At 35.5% G+C, this 18,596-nt stretch overlaps 2 protein-coding genes across 3 annotated transcripts; one reads left to right on the top strand and one right to left on the bottom strand.

The window, feature by feature from the left end:
• The first annotated feature begins 11,103 nt into the window (after positions 1-11,103).
• LOC142547364 (U-box domain-containing protein 44-like) lies at positions 11,104-14,791 on the top strand. 2 transcript variants are annotated; one of them, XM_075655623.1, is made up of 4 exons: positions 11,104-11,426; positions 11,840-12,409; positions 12,505-12,814; positions 13,006-14,791. In XM_075655623.1, exons 2-4 carry the CDS (start codon positions 11,855-11,857, stop codon positions 14,580-14,582), a joined length of 2,442 nt encoding a protein of 813 aa, XP_075511738.1. In that variant the 5' UTR covers positions 11,104-11,426; positions 11,840-11,854; the 3' UTR covers positions 14,583-14,791. The 2 variants fall into 2 exon arrangements, with proteins under 2 accessions (XP_075511738.1, XP_075511737.1); XM_075655622.1 differs by having other exon boundaries at positions 11,104-11,507.
• Positions 14,792-14,887: 96 nt separating this feature from the next.
• On the bottom strand, positions 14,888-17,833 carry LOC142547365 (F-box/kelch-repeat protein At5g42350-like). Its single transcript, XM_075655624.1, has 2 exons — positions 17,517-17,833; positions 14,888-16,838 (listed from the first exon to the last, which is right to left on the bottom strand). Exon 2 carries the CDS (start codon positions 16,769-16,771, stop codon positions 15,029-15,031), a length of 1,743 nt encoding a protein of 580 aa, XP_075511739.1. The 5' UTR covers positions 16,772-16,838; positions 17,517-17,833; the 3' UTR covers positions 14,888-15,028.
• Between the last annotated feature and the right edge of the window lie 763 nt (positions 17,834-18,596).

Genomic DNA, 18,596 nt, shown 5'->3' with positions numbered 1-18,596 from the left:
AGTTATGGGAGTAAACGGAGGGGGGAAACCTAATCTCTCTAAGAATTCAAATCTAATAATTGAATTCATTTGGGTCGTGTCCGGTCAGTCTAATGGACGAACCGTTAACCATTTATAGTTTCTTACATTTATAAAATCTGATATCAGATAAATTGAGATTTTGGTCTGTTGGTACTATTAATTGATAAAGTAGTGTTTTAATTTTAATGTTGTATTCCTAAATTTGTAATTTAGGTGCTTCAAAATACTTCTTTTTGGTCCCGAAATTGTTGTTAATTTGGTATCTGAAAGTCGTAATTTGTGTGTTAATGAGTGAATAAAATATGTAAAATTTTAAGCTACGCAGTGAATAAAATGATTTTGTGTGTGTCCCATAATGAAAACTTGATTTCCCTGACTCATGGACTGGACATCAAAATATGCTTGCTCACAGGGATTTATTCCAATTTACCCATGATTAATTAGAAGTGTATTATTGGATTCTATATGAAAGTCACAAATAAGTTGGCGACTTGAAAGATATTACTGTTACTTGTGATTTATACCATACTATATGTATGCCAAGACTGGAAGGCCTGAAGTATATTCTCTTGTTGTCATATTGTTTTTGGATTTTATAGATCGAGGCATATACACACCGATGTTATTCAACAATCACACAATCGTAAAATAACTAGTTTCAAAAGTACATAATTTCCAAACCAGTCTATTTATTTTATAAAGCATAACATTGTCTTTACAACTCCAAAATAACATATAGCACAATGTTTTACAGCGAATGTAAAACATAATTTAAAGAAAACAAAACTAAACAATGGTAGTGGTCTTATTCTTTTTCACGATCTCCAAAACTGAGTCTATTTCTCGTTTATTTGTTTCTCATTCTTATCTGAGAGAAGTGAGCAATATAGTCGTCACTTAGTAAGCGAGAAAATCCTCTCAGTCTTTCATTTTTAAACATAAATTGCAAATATAACAGTAATATCATAAATATACGGAAATATTCTTATTTTCAGGAGTAAACAAGTATCAAACTTATGAACTTAGTATATTATGAATTTCATGGCTAACTGATATTAGTCTTCTATATTTTAATCTTTTAAAGTGGCGAGGCATGAGTCAAGAATCAGGAATGTTCAGAATATATTCCTACCATTTGTTCATAAATTTCAGTGATTCAAATATAAAAATTTCAAGAATCATACATAAAATATATGATGGTTGTTTGAACGGGAAATTGGCCTTCAGTCCCCAGCCGTCGATTTTTTTTGTGTTCAGCCCCTGGATATTTTTTTAGTACCACATTTTCACATGAAGTGTACCACATTTTGTATGACATAGTACCTACAATTTTGTGGGTAGGAAGTGAACCCAAAGAAATGTTTTGATTGGGGATTTTTCACCAACTTCCCCTTGTTTTAAAAAAATAGCACGAGTTAAAACAGAAAGCCCACTTACTAAATTATACTCCAAAAACACGGAAAGAACAAACTGGAATTTATCGTCCGAAAATCAATCACCTTGAAGAAATTTTTGCTATTTATTCAACTGTCGGATCAATCTTATATTTATACATCACATTCACAAGTAAGTAAAATAAATTGTGAACGATTAATATTGGATCTGGATGTAGTTTGGACCAATGTATGGACAAAAAACAGTAGGTATTATATTCTCGCTTATAATCTGAGCAATTTGTTTGAGGAGGCTATAAATGAAAATTGAATCGTTGGAATGGACTGAATTTTGAATATGATATTTAAAACATAAGATATTATATTCTAAACACTGGAGATAGCATTTCGAACAGAACTGCTCTCAAGGCAAGACTGGTTCACAAGGCTTCAAACATGAAGATGAATTGATTTTGATGAGATCTTTGTATGAGTAGCCAGACTAGAGGCTATTCGAATTTTTTTTGTTTATGCTTCTTATAAAAACTTAATTTTTCATATGGATGTGAAGAGTGATTTTCTAAATGGGATTGTTAAAAGAGGAAGTATATGTGGAAGAGCCTCTAGGTTTTGTTAATCATATTTTACCTGATCATGTGTGTAAATTAAACAAAGCCGTGTATAGTTTCAAACAAGCGACATGTGCCTGGTATAACACTCTATCACATTTTTTACTTGATCATGACTTACAGTTGGCTCAGTAGTCTTTATTCACATTTATTAAAAATAATCATACATTGTTAGTCCAGATTTATGTTGATGATATTATCTTTGGATCCACTAACTCAAAACTTTGCGAGAAGTTTGCTAAACTGGTGCATGATAAATTCGAGATGAACATGATGGGTGAACTGACTTTATTTCTCGGATTTCAAGTGAATCACTTGGATACTGGAATCTTTGTCAGTCAAACAAAGTACACCAAAGAATTACTGGAGAAATTTGGAAAGGAATATTGTTCAGCGGCAGCAATCTCCATGAGCTCATCAGTTAAGCTTGATAAAGATAAAGGGGGATATCAGTTAAAGTAACATTGTATCATGGTTTAATCGGTTCTCTTCTATTTCTAACTTTCATTCGACCTGATATCATGTTTGGAGTTTGTATGTGTGTTCGTTTTCAGTATGATCCAAAACAATCTCATTACTCAGCTACCAAAAGAATTCTTAAATATATTAAAATGTCAGATTTTGTTATGCTAAGGAGTCATGGTTCAATCTAGTTGGATATTCTGATGCAGGCTATGAAAGTTGTAAGCTTGACAGGAAGAGTACTAGTGAATCATGTCAGTTTCTTTTAGACCGACTAATTTCTTGGTTTAGTAAGACGCAAACATCAATGGTCACTTCAACTTATAGAAGTTGGATGCCTAGCTGTTGGGAGCTGTTGTGCCCAACTGCTCCCAACAGCTGTGGATTCATCAACAACTGAAAGACTGCGGAATTGATGCTAGAGAGTCACCAATCTTCTGCTATAATACAAGTGCAATAACTATCACATACAATCAAGTTTTCCACACTCGGACTAAGAATATGATATTACTCATCATTTCATCCGAGATCATATATTAAAGAAGAATATGCGGTTGGAATACGTCTCTAATGAACAAGAAGCAGCCAATATCTTCAACAAACTACTTACATAGAATAAATTTTCTTCCTTTAAAAATATTTTAGGAATTATTGATTTATCATAAATGCGTGAATTTAGGGGAAATACCGAATCATGAAGCTCTATTGATAAAATAGTGGTCAGTTAATCTTTGAGTTTACCAACTGACAGTTAGCCTCACAACCTAACAGATTGATAGTATTCTCAGTCTAACTGTTATTATGATTTAGTATTGACTTTAATGATTTACTTAAATTCTTATTATTAACCATCAAGGGTGACTTGCTTATTTCATTTAATCTTAAAAACTTTTAAAATTCGTACAATGTACTTATCCTTTTTTTAAATCTTCAACCGACAGTGTGACAGACATGTCACGTCTATTACAAGGTCAAGAGTTTCGCATTATAAATACTTGGAAATCCCTAAAATTTTCAGTTTAACTTAGCGTTTCATTATTAGAGCATACTCTTATTTTTGTTCTCAAGCTTTCTTCTTTCTTTTCACTTAGAAAATTATCTAATCTCTTACTTCAAGATTTCATTTCATAAATGGCAGCACCAAAAAATCCTTCCTAGATCATGAATGCACTCGCAATCGATTTTGAATCGGTTTACTCCATGGAAGATGTTGAAATTACTCAAGTTTTTAAAGCTGATCAACTCATCTGGACTCACGAATTTTCTCAGTTCATCTTTAAATATCTATGTGGCTGAGCTGAAGAGTTTCTATGTCAGAGGGAGAGTTACGGAAAATTGGAAGATATTGATACCTCTGGGAGAGGACAATTTGTTGGTTGAACAAGATTTCTTCTCAACCCTGTTCCCATTGCCCTCTGAAAGACTAACTGACTTCTCTGAAGTGTCTCAGCAAGCAGTTGAGGATATGAAGTTGAAGTTGAAGTTCTTTGCTTCTATGAATCCAATAAAGCCATCGGTAAATAAGAAGGAAATGATGCTGGAGCATCAATTGATGGTTGATATGGTGTCCAAGCCTATTCTAGCCAAGGAAGGTTCCTTTGATGCCTCACCACCAAGAAGTTATTGCGATGGCAGCCATTGCCACAAGAATGAAGATCAACTGGTCGGTCCATTCTGTTTCAGATTCTGAAGGCAATTATTCAAAAGAGAAGCAATCAGCATGTTTTGCATCCCTCTGAGCTGGCTGTTTGAATATGCAGGAGCCTTGCTAAGCAATTATGTGACACTAAATAAATTCAAGGCTCTCACTACAGCTAACATACTATCTCTCAGGCATTTAGGCCTAAGGGACATGCAACGAAGATCGCTGCTGCCGGACTGCTAGAAATTAAGAAAGAAATTGGAGATGTAATGGATACAGTGCAGAAAACTATGGAGAAGAACGTCAGTAAAGACACTGTGCCTAAGCCAAAGAGGAAACATATTCTTCAATCTAGTGATTCTGAAGTGGCAACTCCCTCTCCTCCTCCAAAGAAGTCAATGATAACAAAAAACAGACTAACGCCTACACCTCTCAGGTACAAGTAGTCAAGGCTACTTGGGACAAGGCTACTGAAGAGCCAACAGAAAAACTGGAACTGATAGTTGTGACAGCTTCGCCAAGAAAGAACAGCATGCCAATAGCTCTTCCTTCTCCAATACAACAAAAAGACTGATAATTAGAGATCCAATATAATCATCCAGATCGGGATTGGATTCTACCATCTCAACATCTTTATGAAAAAGGAAAGAAAATGTTGTCGAGGTTAAGGAAACTGAATCTATATCAGAAGTTCGGATGCAGATTGACTTGTTGATTGACGAGGTAAATGAATTTACTGAAGAAAAAAAATCAAATTTTTTGATGAATGGGCAGAGCTCTGGACAGTCACCTTCGCAAAGAAATTGAAAAAGAAGGTTGTGTTGGAAAAGTACATAAGACTTTAGAAGTCAGTGTTGAATCAAGTGGAATCTGTGGTCATCTCTGAAACTCTTGAACTCCAAGCTTACCTTATTGATCTTTTGAAGATTCAGAAGTTGGCTATAGTTTGTGCTGAACAAAGATCAAACTATGATCCCACCTGTCCGGAAGCTTTTGATGAAATTCAAGTGATCAATCAACTAGATATGAATCTTGTCATACCGCAGATGAAAATATGATTTTGGGAAAATGATAATAATTTGTTCGAGCCAATGGAGTCCAAGGACAAGAAGATTTTTGGATCTTCATCTCAGTCTCAGAGAACCCAACTAAATCAGATCCCAAGGAAGTCAAACTATCTATTCAGCTAGATATTGCCATTTTTCCTTTCCTGAGGCAATCACTTTGACCGATGTATAAGAAATTTGTACAATCTATTGTACAACAAAAACAAGATGATGATATTGTTCTGAGTACACTCCTATCTACATCTGAAGGAAATTAAAAAACTGATGCAGTAATCTCTCAAGCAAAAGTCATCCTATCTCAGGATATACTCATGATAGAAATTGAAGAAGCTGAATTTTTTCAAGAAACATAGCAAGAGGTAGTTGATATTGCAATGGCTGAACGAGATCTTAGAGAATCTGATGATGAGCAAATCAGTAAGGTTGAAAAAGTTCATATTGAAGCATTAGTTAGTTAGACTAACTTACGGTTTCTGATGATTGAACAGACAGATCCTTCAAGCAGTCAGGCTCCTGATTTGACATTTTCCGTATCAAAGAAACTTCCGAGAACAGAGCCTTCTTCTCTTAACCCGAATATATCTTATGAAAACACTTTGGACCAGATTCATTCAAGCTTCACAGCTATCTCTGCTTCCATCACAATTATTAAAAGAATCCATCTGAATACTAGGAAGCTTTGGAATATTTTAAAGATTAGATGCTCAAAGAAGTGTTGGATTTATCTCGGGGAATGATTGACATATTCACTCAAATAGAGCAGATTAAAAAGTCTCAAGTGGCCACTGTTACTCAAATTAGTGGGAAAATTCAAGCCAATATGTAATGCCCCGAAAATTTGAAGGTCCACGCGAACCACATGCACGCAAGTTATTAAATTCTTTGTGTATTTCAATTCATTGTTTTAATTGCATTAATTAATTATGTTGTGCATATTGACATTTTTAAAATATATATTTTTACATGATTGCATTAAAATGTATTTTTTTAAGGATATTCGAGTTGCGTTCGAGGAACGGAGACCGAGAGCTGAAAAAAATAGAAAATGTTTTTATTAAATAATTGTTATTAATTATTTAAAATATGGGTGATGCTTTGTATTATTTTTTTGAAAATAAGGAGTTTTGAAGTGATTTTATACGCCGGGACGTAATTTTTATCAGTGTTGGATTTTCAACAAAAATACGAACAGTTTTGACAACCCGACTAATAAATTCACAAACATATTTAAGCAAAATTATTTTAAATATTTTAATTAAATACTAATGGGCTAAATGGGCCTAATTAACATGGTTAATGGGCCAAAGCTAGCAATTAGAGTTTGATTAGGATTTTAATTATTATTTAAAACTAAAACCCTTCCCCACACCCATACCGCCCACGCCCACTTTCAGAATTTCAATTCCCAAAGTTCTCTCCCTTCTAGTCACGGCACACACATCATAAACAAGCAAAGGAAAATTCGAAAACTTGCAAGGAAAATCAAGCCATCGTCTTCGTGCCGTCGTTCTTCGATTCGTCAACGAATAATCGTACGTTTAATATACAAAGGCACACATATTTCTTCCCTTCAAAACATCATCACACCATAATATGTTTTATGCATGAAAGTATGGAAAACAAGTGACACTTTTGTTTTTTTTTTGTTTTTGCCTATGACATGAAAATTCAAGCATGATTATTGATCCAAATTGTGTTGTTTATGTGCATAAAGGAGGCTGCCATGACTAGGACTTGATCAAGCACTGTTTTACATGAGTTTAGAGTCCTAGAACAAGCAACAAACGGTGCACAAAACGAAACACGTAAGCTGGAACCGAAACCTGGTGCATGTTGATCTTATGGTTTGGTTTTGGGTCATAGGGGCTCGGCTTGGGCTCGGTTTGGGACAGAGCTCGGCCAGGGTCTGGGTGAGTCAAGGATAGTGTCCTAGCCACGCTAGGACCCGAGTTAAGATGGCTAGGGAGGAGTCCTAACAAGCTAGGACTCTCACCCGAGAACCAAGGAATCGTGCGCAAGGTTCAGAGGCTTGCGTAGGGAAGAGGGCTCGGTCTGTGGACTTTGGGCTGGGCTAGGGTGACTCCTTGGGGTCCTAGATGAGTGCTTGAGAGGCTGGTTCAAGGGCTGGGCTCGCTGGTCAAGTCCTAGGGGCGAATCAAGAGTCTTATGTCTACTAAGAGTCTCGGCCGAGTGCATGTGTTGGTTGTGTGCTTTCGGTTTCGAGCTATGGGGCTGATCCGTGGGTTCCATGGGTCCAGGAGGGTGTCTTAAGGGGTTGGTCAGGGTTTAGTCCAGCATGGCTCGAGGAAATCGGGACATTGCTTGGGTGAAACTTTTATGGGTCAAGTTAGGGTTTTCTAGTTGGAAATCTATCGAAACACGGCTCACGGGGGGTCGAGTCATGGTTCACGAGGGCTAAAATAATATAAAAAGTCTAAAATTTGAATTTAGAAATTTTATATTAAAGTTTGGGATTTTTCGGAATTAAAACGCCTTAAAAACGACTAAATACCAAGTAATTAAAAAGCCTAGTATTTAAGTTAGATAAAGTCACAGGAATTTTAATTTAGACTTAAATAATTATTTGGGACATGTTAGAGTCAATAAAATTAAGAAAAAGTCAAAAACGTGAAATTTTACGTCTAGGGGTAAAACGGTAATTTTACACTCCAACATTAGTAAACTTCATGGCAGTGCTTTAATTGATATTTTATATGTAATATGATTATTTTAAATGTTTATGAATTTTTATACGTTAAATTGTGATTTTTAAATGTTCATGGATTTTTACGATTTAATCTTGACATTCAAAAGACATGTTGCATGCTTGGTTTAAAAAGAAAAACGATATTATATGCATGTTTTTATTAAGTGATGGAAATACGAAATGTTGAAGGACGTGCAAGGATTGTGACTAAATACGATGATATGTAGGAAATATCGTGAGGGTTATGGTCCCAGTGGGAGCCCGACGATCGTGTTTTCTTGAATACGGATACGAATACGTTAATATATTAATACGTTGGCCAAGGCCCAGTTGACCGGTGAGAGTGTTGTGGTGTTTCCGGCCCAGTACTGTGGTTTTCTCTAGATGGATCCATCGTCCAATACGAATACGAGTCACAATCACGATCTGAAATCAACAAACACGAATACATTAATATAAATATGGATATGTTGATATGAAAATATTTATGTTTAAATTTTATACATTATTATGAAAATGTTATTTTAATTACGAATATTTTTCACTGTTGCTTGTGGTTTTATACGTATTATTTGTTATCAAGAATATAATGTGTTGAGTCTTTAGACTCACTAGGTATGATTGATGCAGGTGATATTGATAATTATGATATTGGAGGTCTTGATGGGTGACTTTGCTGGGCTGTCGGTGCACATAACCGAGGATCAGCTCTTCTACTTTCCGCATTTAAGTTTATGATTTTCGTTAAAGATTTTACGAAAATTTATTTATGATTTTGAAAGATTTTTGAGAGGTTCAGTATGGGCTATACTTTTCATATTATTGCTTTTTAGGTTTGGTAAAACATTTGAGAATCTCATGTTCAGACTATTTCCTTTGGATTTTCAAATATTAGTTGGTTGTTTTATGTTAAAAAAATGGTGCAAAAATATTTTATGTGAATGCATTAGGATCGGCCGAAATTATGTGAGGATTTATAAAAAAAATCTAGTGTTTTTTAAGCAAAACGAATAAGCAGACGTTTCACAATAACTTTCAGATTTGTACCAAGATGGAGTAAGAACAAGCTAATCTCAATGAAAAGATTGACGACGAGAGTTCATAGTTAGCATATGTTCTTGCTACTTGAAGGCACCATTTGGTAGTTGAGGAAAAAAAGGGGAAGAAAGTCAACTAAATCTTCCTGTCAGGCTCATAAGAAAGAACAGCCAAAGACAACTGATTCGCAGAAGGAGCCAACTAACAAGCATTCCAGTCACCAAAAAAGATAATACTTAGAGAATATATCATGTATAGTCAGAAGACAAATCAGTTGTATATTCTACTGAGATTAATGAATCCGGTACTTTATCTCAAGTGGCATAATTTGGTGAAACACCAAAAAAGGAGAAATTATTATAAATTTTTATGTTTTGGTGATTTAATAAGGCTACTGATCCAATCGATAATTACATGACCTAATTTAACTGAATTCAAGAAGAAATTTGAATATTCACAAGAAAATTTTTTCTAAGAGTCCAACTGACTACTGAGCTAAATCGATAGCGTAAGAGGGATATTGATAGGCTAACAAATCTAAGGACAATCGATTGAGCTTAATTGATAGTTTATTTCAGTCAATCAATCAGCGAAAAACCAAACATTCTCTGAAGAATATCAATATACTCAGTGATTAAGAATTAGAGCACAATTGAAATATCGGATAATTTTTTCCTTGCCAACAGTCACTGATTCTCAACAGAATGTCAGAATTCACGCCCACTACCAAAATATGTCAGAAAGGACGATGGAATGACAATGACATCTGTATTTTGAAACGGGTATATGATTTAAAAACGTTGCAGATGAAGTCTATAAATAGATTAGTTTGACAAGCTTTTAAAAGCTCTTCAAATTGATTTTCCGAACTAATTGATCCATTATATCTTCTTGAAAAAGCTTTCAGCGAGTCAGACTTATGTCGATAAGTTATTATCTGATCATTTAAGGATCAATTCATGCTTAAAATTTCTCTGTGAAATATATGTAATTGGGGAATAAAACGTTTTACTACTCATTTTGATTAAGATTGAAGTTTGCTAAAAGTTTCATTTAGGCAATGTTAAGTCCTGCTGAAGTGATTGATTTCACATTACTTGTAACTACCAAAGTCTTTTAGTGCAATATATAGATGAGGAAGAATGAGTGATGTAAGAATATTGAAGTCCATGAACATTCAGAAACAAAATCATGTCATTTTACTTTTTGTTTTTTTTCTTCTTTACCTGTTTTTTGATAACTCAACTGGGATTTGATAATTCATTTTATTCAAACAATTTCAGTAAATCTATTTCCGCACATTTGTAACTCTTGACTTGCTGAGTTGAGAAAAATTTCATTCAATGATTCTAACACAACCGAAATATTTGTAACATTGTTGAGAAAAGTGGGTTGCCCCCTCTAGATTTATTTTCAACCTTAACAAATAACAATTAATGAAAATATGTCGTTATTATAGTATTAAATTGCTCGCATCTATCATAGAATATTTTTAAAAATATTGATACTTTCATGTAAAATGGAATGCTTATTATTTAAAATAATATGAATGAAGTTAAATACATACACAAAGAAAAATATTTATTAAAAAATATTTATTTTCTATCATAAATAATAATTAAATAATAACTACATTAAATTCAAGGTATTGATGTTCTCAGTCACATCTGTCATAGAATTTTTTTAAAAATATCAGTACTTTCATGTAAAACTGAGTGCTTATTATGTATAAACTTTAATGTAAAATGGAATGATTATTATTAAAAAAATTAAATGAAGTCAAGTACATAGACAAAGAAAAAATATATAAAAAAAGACAAATATTTTTATAATGAATAACAATTAAATAATTACTACAATAATTCAAGATATTAACGAGAGAAGGGCACATGAGTACATTCAAAATTAAACTAATAAATTTACTAAAAGTATTAGTACTTTCATATTAGTATATTAAATAATTAAAATGAATTTTAATATATAATGAAAGAAAAGAAAGAGATAATTAAGTTTTTTTACAAGAAATAATAATTAAATAATAACTACTTTAAATTTAAAGTATATTTATAATATGATAATAGAATAATATATGTATGTATATGAGGTGTGATATGTTTTGGTGTGAACAAATGTCAATTTCGAGAAAACGTGAAGATTTAAATATTTGACATAAATATCATACGAAATGTGGATGTTGAGAATAAACATCATCGCAGTAATTGACTGAGAATTCAAAGCTGTCATCGTTGACTTGAATGCAATTTTGTTGCGGTGCTCCTTCCTTCCCCGCGAGGACAATTCTCTACATGAATCTGAAGCTGAAGCTGAAGCATCGCGTGCAATCTACACAACGTTGACTGTTGGTTGTCTCGGTCAACCCCTCCATTTTTCACCATTATTAGTTCTTCGTTATTCTCTGTTGTCTGTCGTTCTTGGAGGAATCAAGCGAAACCCGGTGATCGATCCGGGGTTATTTCAAGATTCAGGGTTGTGAATTACTTCTAATTCCAATTTCTTTTTTATTGGATTTTTGATGATCCATTAACACGCTGTGTTTTTTTATTCAAGGTAATGTTTCTGAGTTGATATTTTGCATGTAAAATCAATCAAATGATATTGTTTGCATCCCAATCTGCACCATAGTTTAGACTCAACTTTATATGTTTGTAGTGTGGTTGTGAAATTTTAAAATATTTTTGTAACATATATTGGAAAACTAAGGTCAAGCCCAGGAGCCAAGCTAGTGATCTGGGGTCGCGAATATGTAATGAGAAAATTTTAATTATTTTAAACAAGCTAGTGATCTGAGCGCACGAGCTCGAGCTCTCGCTTTTTTTTTTATTTTATGATCAAGCCCAATCCTGAGTAAGGAAACAATTATGCTGCTTTTTTTGTGACAGCTGCTTTGATTTTTCATGGCTGGAAGCTGGGATGGAAGTTATGGCGAGAAGGATCACTCAGATGACAGCCACCATATTGAGAGACTACATGTAGAACCTATTTATGACGCATTCATATGTCCCTTAACAAAACAGATGATGAAACATCCTGTGACATTGGAAAATGGGAAAACTTTCGAGAGAGAGGCAATCGAGAAATGGTTCAGGGATTGCCGAGAGAGTGGCAGAAGACCGGTTTGCCCTCTAACATTGAGAGAATTGAGAAGCACAGAACTAAATCCAAGTATCGCTTTACAGCAAACGATTGAAGAATGGAATGCAAGAAACGAAGCTGCTAAGCTTGACATGGCTCGCAGGTCATTATCCTTGGACAGCCCAGAGAATGATATTCGACAGGCTTTGAAGTTTGTTCAGAATCTCTGCCGAAAAAGTCAAGCAAATAAGCAAGTAATTCGTGATGCAGAGCTGATACCAATGATCATAGATGTGCTGAAGAGCAGTAGTCGCCGAGTTCGCTGCATGGCTCTTGAATCTCTTCAAATTGTGGTGGAGGAAAACTTTGATAATAAGGTTGTCAAAGGTTGATGATTTATTTTGCATTTTAAGTGATTGTCTCGGTTCAAGTTGTCGTTTATGGCAAATACTTAACGCTATTGGTTTTGCAGGACATAATGGCTGAAGGGGACACTGTGCGCACCATTGTCAAATTTTTATCCCATGAGCAATCCAAAGAGAGGGAAGAAGCCGTTTCTTTACTTTATGAGCTCTCTGAATCAGAAACACTATGCGAAAAGATTGGTTCAGTGAATGGAGCTATTCTTATTTTAGTAGGAATGTCAAGCAGTGATTCTGAAAACCTTGTAACTGTTGAAAAAGCAGAAAAAACCTTAGAGAATCTGGAGAAATGTGAGAACAATGTAAGACAAATGGCTGAATGCGGAAGATTGCAGCCTCTCCTGAGAAAACTGCTTGAAGGTGCGCTCAGCAACCTTGCTACCTTTTGAATGTTATATTTATCATTCTTTTGGAATGCTATTATGAATGTCGATGAAAGAAAAAGCCTTATACTAGTGATAGAGTTGCAACAATGATGTTACTTTTGATGGGCTTACAGAAAAATTTACTAAAAAACCAACTGTAGTAAGACTTGGTATGAATCATTGCAGGCTCTCTGGAAACGAAGTTATCGATGGCTGCCTTTCTTGGAGAACTGGTACTAAACAATGATGTGAAAGTCTTTGTGGCCAGAACTGTTGGCTATTCACTTATCAATCTTATGATGAACAATAATATGCAATCCAGAGAGGCGGCTCTCAAAGCTTTAAACCAGATCTCATCAGACGAGGCTAGCGCCGAGGTGTTAATAGAAATCGGTATCCTCCCACCTCTCGTTAAGGATTTGTTCACCATTGGTGCTAACCAGCTTCCAATACGGCTGAAAGAAGTTTCGGCAACCATTCTTGCGAATGTTGTGAATTCTGGACATGCTTTTGATTCGATCCCAGTTGGACCAGACAACCAAACACTGGTTTCTGAAGGAAAAATTCATAGCCTCCTACATCTTATCAGCAACACTGGGCCAGCAATTGAGTGCAAGCTTCTCCAAGTACTTGTCGGGTTGACCAGCTCTCTGACAACTGTATCAGGTGTCGTTTCTGCTATTAAAAGTTCTGGTGCCACTATTAGTTTGGTTCAGTTTATTGAAGCACCTCAAAGGGATTTAAGGGCGGCCTCGATAAAGCTTCTTCAAAATCTTGCGCCACAAATGGGGCCTGAATTAGCTGGTTGTTTACGTGTTACATCTGGTCAGCTCGGAAGCCTGATGAAGGTGATATTTGAAAATACAGGAATAACCGAGGAGCAGGCAGCAGCTGCTAGGCTTTTAGCTGATCTCCCTGAAAGGGATACAGGCCTCACCAGACAGATGCTAGATGAAGGGGTATTCCAGCTGCTTATTTCCCGAATAAAACGGATTCGACAAGGGGAAATGAGAGGCAGCCGCTTCATGACCCCTTATTTAGAAGGACTTGTGAAGGTATTAGCGAGAATTACATTTGTTTTGTCCGAGGACTCAGGGGCTGCTCTCAAGCTTTGTCACGATGACAATCTAGCATCACTTTTCATAGACCTTCTGCAAGCCAATGGGCTGGACAATGTGCAGATGGTATCAGCCACGGCTTTAAAGAACTTATCCCAAGAGTCTAAAAACTTGATTAAACTACCCGAATTTCCTGCTTCAGGATTTTGTGCCTCAATTTTCCCTTGTTTAAGCAAACCACCAGTCATAAGTGGATTGTGTAGGGTTCATCGTGGGATATGTTCTTTGAAAGAAACATTTTGCCTCTTAGAAGGGCATGCCACAGACAAGTTGGTGGCCCTTTTGGACCACACTAATGACAAGGTGGTGGAAGCAGCATTAGATGCGCTGTCCACTTTATTAGATGATGGTGTCGATGCAGAACAAGGAGTTCAAGTGTTGCTAGATGCAGATGGAGTGAAGCCTATACTTGACATTTTACTCGGAAAACGAAATGAAAGTCTAAGGAGGAGGTCAGTATGGGCAGTCGAAAGATTATTGAGAAGTGATGAAATAACTGACGTAGTTTCTGATAATCCCAATATAAGTACCGCCCTCGTGGATGCTTTCCAACATGGAGATTATCGAACAAGACAGATAGCTGAGCATGCCTTACAGCATGTGGATAAATTCCCCAAATTCTCTAGTATATTTACAAAAAAGTGATGATATATTGCTCGATATAGTTTCTTCGTTTGTAAGGATTTTCTGTATGTACTTTCTCTCGTGTTCTTTTAAGTTTTGAGTTGTAAATTTTAGAATACTTGTGAAGAATTTAGTAGATGCTAAAGTGTGATTTGGTCGCATTTGAACTGGCAACAGCTTGTGCATGTTTCTTTTCTCACATGAATATCTGATTATATTTATCTTTCAAATCTGCTGATATTTAACCTTTTGCAAGTAACATTTTGAAACTCGCAAAATGAAAGCTAAACAGAGTTCATATAACATGTGTTTGTAAAAATAGATCAAGCTACGCCCAAAAAATCATTCTTCATACGAGAACATATAAAAATAAAAATAAATAAATGTTTGCTGCAAGTTGATCAGAAAGAATTCAAGAAAAGTTGCCACAAATAAAATCATACAGAAGCAAACCAGATCTACCGTAGTTACAAACGAAGCACTGCCATTGATTTTGTCATGCAGGAAGAAGCATCCAAATCATGCGCCACATGATTCCTTGAAATATGACTCCAGTTCGTCGTTCCAGTGTCGGAAATGTTAAACATAGTGAGGAAATCCAATACCTGTCCAAAAATCTTAAACATTTCGACCCCGAAAATAAGGTCTTCATCAGCCACAAATGCTGCGTTCCAATCCATTGGGGCATCAGGATGTACGGAAACTTCTGTCCAGGATCGATACTCAAGATCAAGTTCCCAAAGCTTCCTAATAGCTTTGTTTCTCCGGCCAATTTGACCATCTCCTTCGCACCAAGAAACCGAGAGCATGAATAGCCGATTCTTGCAGGATATAAGTTTAGGATAATATTCATGCACACGAGGTGGGAAAGGGCTAGTCTGGATTCTGGTCCAATATCCCCTTTCTATGTCATATCCAACAAGTTTGTCGCTTTCTGAGTACACGTAGAAAATCCCATCACATATGACACCAGAACAAGCAACGCCAAAATCTAGAGGTACCCTCTGAATCTCTGTCCATTTATTTGATACGGAATCATACATTTCCCCCGAATCCAATGGTTCATCCCATGATCCAAGACCTCCAACAGCAATCATTATGAATTTTCTACTATCTTTGCTGTGTGAGCTTTCGTTTTTTTGCCTAACAAATTTGTATGTCTTGTTATTGGGAATTAGTGAGTTGTCATTTTCATCAAGAGAGTGCCTCGAGCGTCTAACGGAGAGTCGGTGCGGATCCTCATAAACATCTGATACACCGCCAACTCTTGCCCTGTAGCAACGTCTGTCAGTTCGGTTTTGTAGATTTCTAATCATCACACAATCGGAACTTAACTCTGAAATTCCTAATACGGGTGAAGATCTAGCATACTTCATGGCAGCAACTTTACGCCATGATTTAGTCGAGGGGCTAAATGCCAATACACCTTTGTGAGTCTTGAATGAGCTCCTATCCACCCTCCCAAAGTTGGTCAAACTAGAACAACCCCCGACGATATAAATATCATCCTGGATGCTCGCAACTGAGAACAAAAATCTTCCTTTAAGAACATGAGAATCTAATTTGTGCCATTGGTTAAGGGAAACATCAAAAGCATGAATCTCTCCGGAACAATAACCATCTTTAACAACACCAAACACAAATAACCATGGATTTTGGAATAAGCCTTCCCTTCTCATTTGCATGAACCTAGGAGTTGTCGTCAAGTTTCTCCATTTCTTGCAGACAAAACGGGCATTCATCAGACTCGTCAATGGGAGTCGAACCAAGCACATCTCGAGAATGTCATCCGGAAGACGTGCATTCATGCTATTGTTTTGTTGCACTGTGTTAAACATTAGAAGCTTTCGATTGTTCTTCCTCCAAAATTTCTCCATCATACCATAGGCGAAGCAATCAACAGTTGTTTCCTCAGTTCCACATATCATAGTGTACCCTTTTCCCTCCTCACTTGCACTTGACCCTCTTCTACTGCCCGAATCACCATAATCTTCACCTGTGTCAGCGCCTACTTTGCAACCTCCACCACGACCATAAAGTGAAAGGCACCTCAAAGACATGCCAGTCACTTCATCTTCATCATGATCTTCGAATTTTTTGTTCGTTCTTTTAAACTTCTGGCTCATGCTCTTCACAAGACGTTTCGAAACACTCAAAGACTCGATATAACGATCAGTATGGTCTTCCCCTGTTAATCTTGGTGAGGACATATCACACCCTTATTTTAGCCAAACAGAAGCAACATAGGCAACACCAAATCCATGCTGCTTCATCCACCTACACAAATACGTCAAAGAGAGTTTAAGCATGTTTCTCGCACCAACAAAATATCAATCCAATTATGATGAGTTATGTCAAGTATTTACAGATCAGTCAAGAAAAAGATTTGGAAGTAAATTATAAAATACCGTACTCCGGATAGCAATCCTAAATAAGATATGTTCCAAAATTTCATGTGTATTCTCATAACAATTATATAAACTTTAACAAAACAAAACCCATTATTTCGCCCCATTTGCTTGCCTGATGTAGAATTATGAGTACTGCTCTCGTATTCAAGAATTACAGTTTCTGAAAACTAAACGAAAATCTGAAGAAGGGTGGGTTCCACACCCAGAAAATGATCTTCAATTCCCCCACCCCAACTTACTGTAACAACAGATGAAAGTCAACAAGCACGAGAAATCAAATCACAGATTCATAAACCAACTGAAACTCAAACCAAACAACAAAATCAAAAACAAGAACATGCTAAAAATCACAACCAAGAATGTGTAAAATCAAGATCTGGAATGTGCTAAAAACCACAAGCTACAACGCGCAAAAAATCACACATGAACGCCAATAAAGGTAAGTGCCGAATACCTTACACCTTCTACGTAAATGGAAAGGCAAGAAACTGTAAACAGCATGTGAGATTCAACAAAAATGGCAAACCATAAAAACAAAACAAACCTTCAAATCACAATCAAAGCATTTTCAGCTTTACTATCGGCCACCGAAGCTATTTCCGGGAGCCCATTTCTAGATTAACTCTGAAAAAGATCGGAAGCAAACCCATGAGATCCAATCTGCATAAAAGCTTAAATCTTTAGAGATCAAGGGCCAAATCACACACAAAAATCGAGCATTTATGGCGATAAGAGTTAAAAAGTAAACAAAGGGTATCAATCATATTGAATATTTTATATGTCCATTATAATGATCTCTCTTTTGGTTGGGAATAAATTTTTAGTAAAGTGATAGAGTAATGATACGGCCAAGTTCGACCATTCACTCTGCCTTTTGTTTTTATTTCCTTTCATTCTTTTTTGTTTATGGCATGGATTGACTGACGTCTAAATCACAAAATTTATAATTAAAATAAGAATTAATTAAAATAAAAAGTTATATAAATTATTTTTATATGATTTTGATTTTTATAATTTTTAAATGAGAGGTGATACGATTATTTGGATAAGATTTAGATAACATTATAAGTTTTGTGATGAAAATTAACGATGATAATTTTTTTAATAACGATTTTAAATCAAATTAAATTAAATTAAACTTTGTAATGAATAAAGAAGACCGACCATAACATTAAAGTTATTAGCATATGGTGAGCGTATTCACCACAGTTCTTGGACTCGATGTTCACTTCCTAACATAACATAATTCCTCCGAAGATGTTGGAGAGGTCCCCCTACACGTTATCCGGCTTCTAAACCCGTAACATAATTTGGTCATAGGACAAATTGCATAGTTCAAAAGTAATTAAAAATACGGTACGTTACAGTACACTCCCGAGGGACATTTATTTTTCACACTAGCTTGTTAGGTAAAAGATTTAAAGGATTATTGTTAATAATTTTATTAGAGATCTTTATGCTTTATTTTGTTCTTAGTTGATCTTTTTTAAATTTCGAGGTATGATTTTTGGTTAGTTAACAATTTAGGGAATATTCATGCACTTGAGATCGCAAATGTTAATTTATTATGATTTATAGATATGTTATTTTATTTTATTTAGTATTTTCGAGTTTATGATAGAGT

Source organism: Primulina tabacum, chromosome 5 (assembly GCF_025594145.1).
Source record: "Primulina tabacum isolate GXHZ01 chromosome 5, ASM2559414v2, whole genome shotgun sequence".
Lineage (NCBI taxonomy): Eukaryota > Viridiplantae > Streptophyta > Magnoliopsida > Lamiales > Gesneriaceae > Primulina > Primulina tabacum.
This window is presented reverse-complemented; position numbering and strand designations above follow the sequence as displayed.

Bases quoted from the DNA above. Each gene is read 5' to 3' on its own strand.
- LOC142547364 (XM_075655623.1), top strand. From the start codon at position 11,855: ATGGCTGGAAGCTGGGATGGAAGTTATGGCGAGAAGGATCACTCAGAT. The intron at 12,410-12,504 runs GTTGTCAAAGGT...TTGGTTTTGCAG, and splicing joins AGGAAAACTTTGATAATAAG to GACATAATGGCTGAAGGGGA. The intron at 12,815-13,005 runs GTGCGCTCAGCA...GAATCATTGCAG, and splicing joins CCTGAGAAAACTGCTTGAAG to GCTCTCTGGAAACGAAGTTA.
- LOC142547365 (XM_075655624.1), bottom strand. From the start codon at position 16,771: ATGTCCTCACCAAGATTAACAGGGGAAGACCATACTGATCGTTATATC.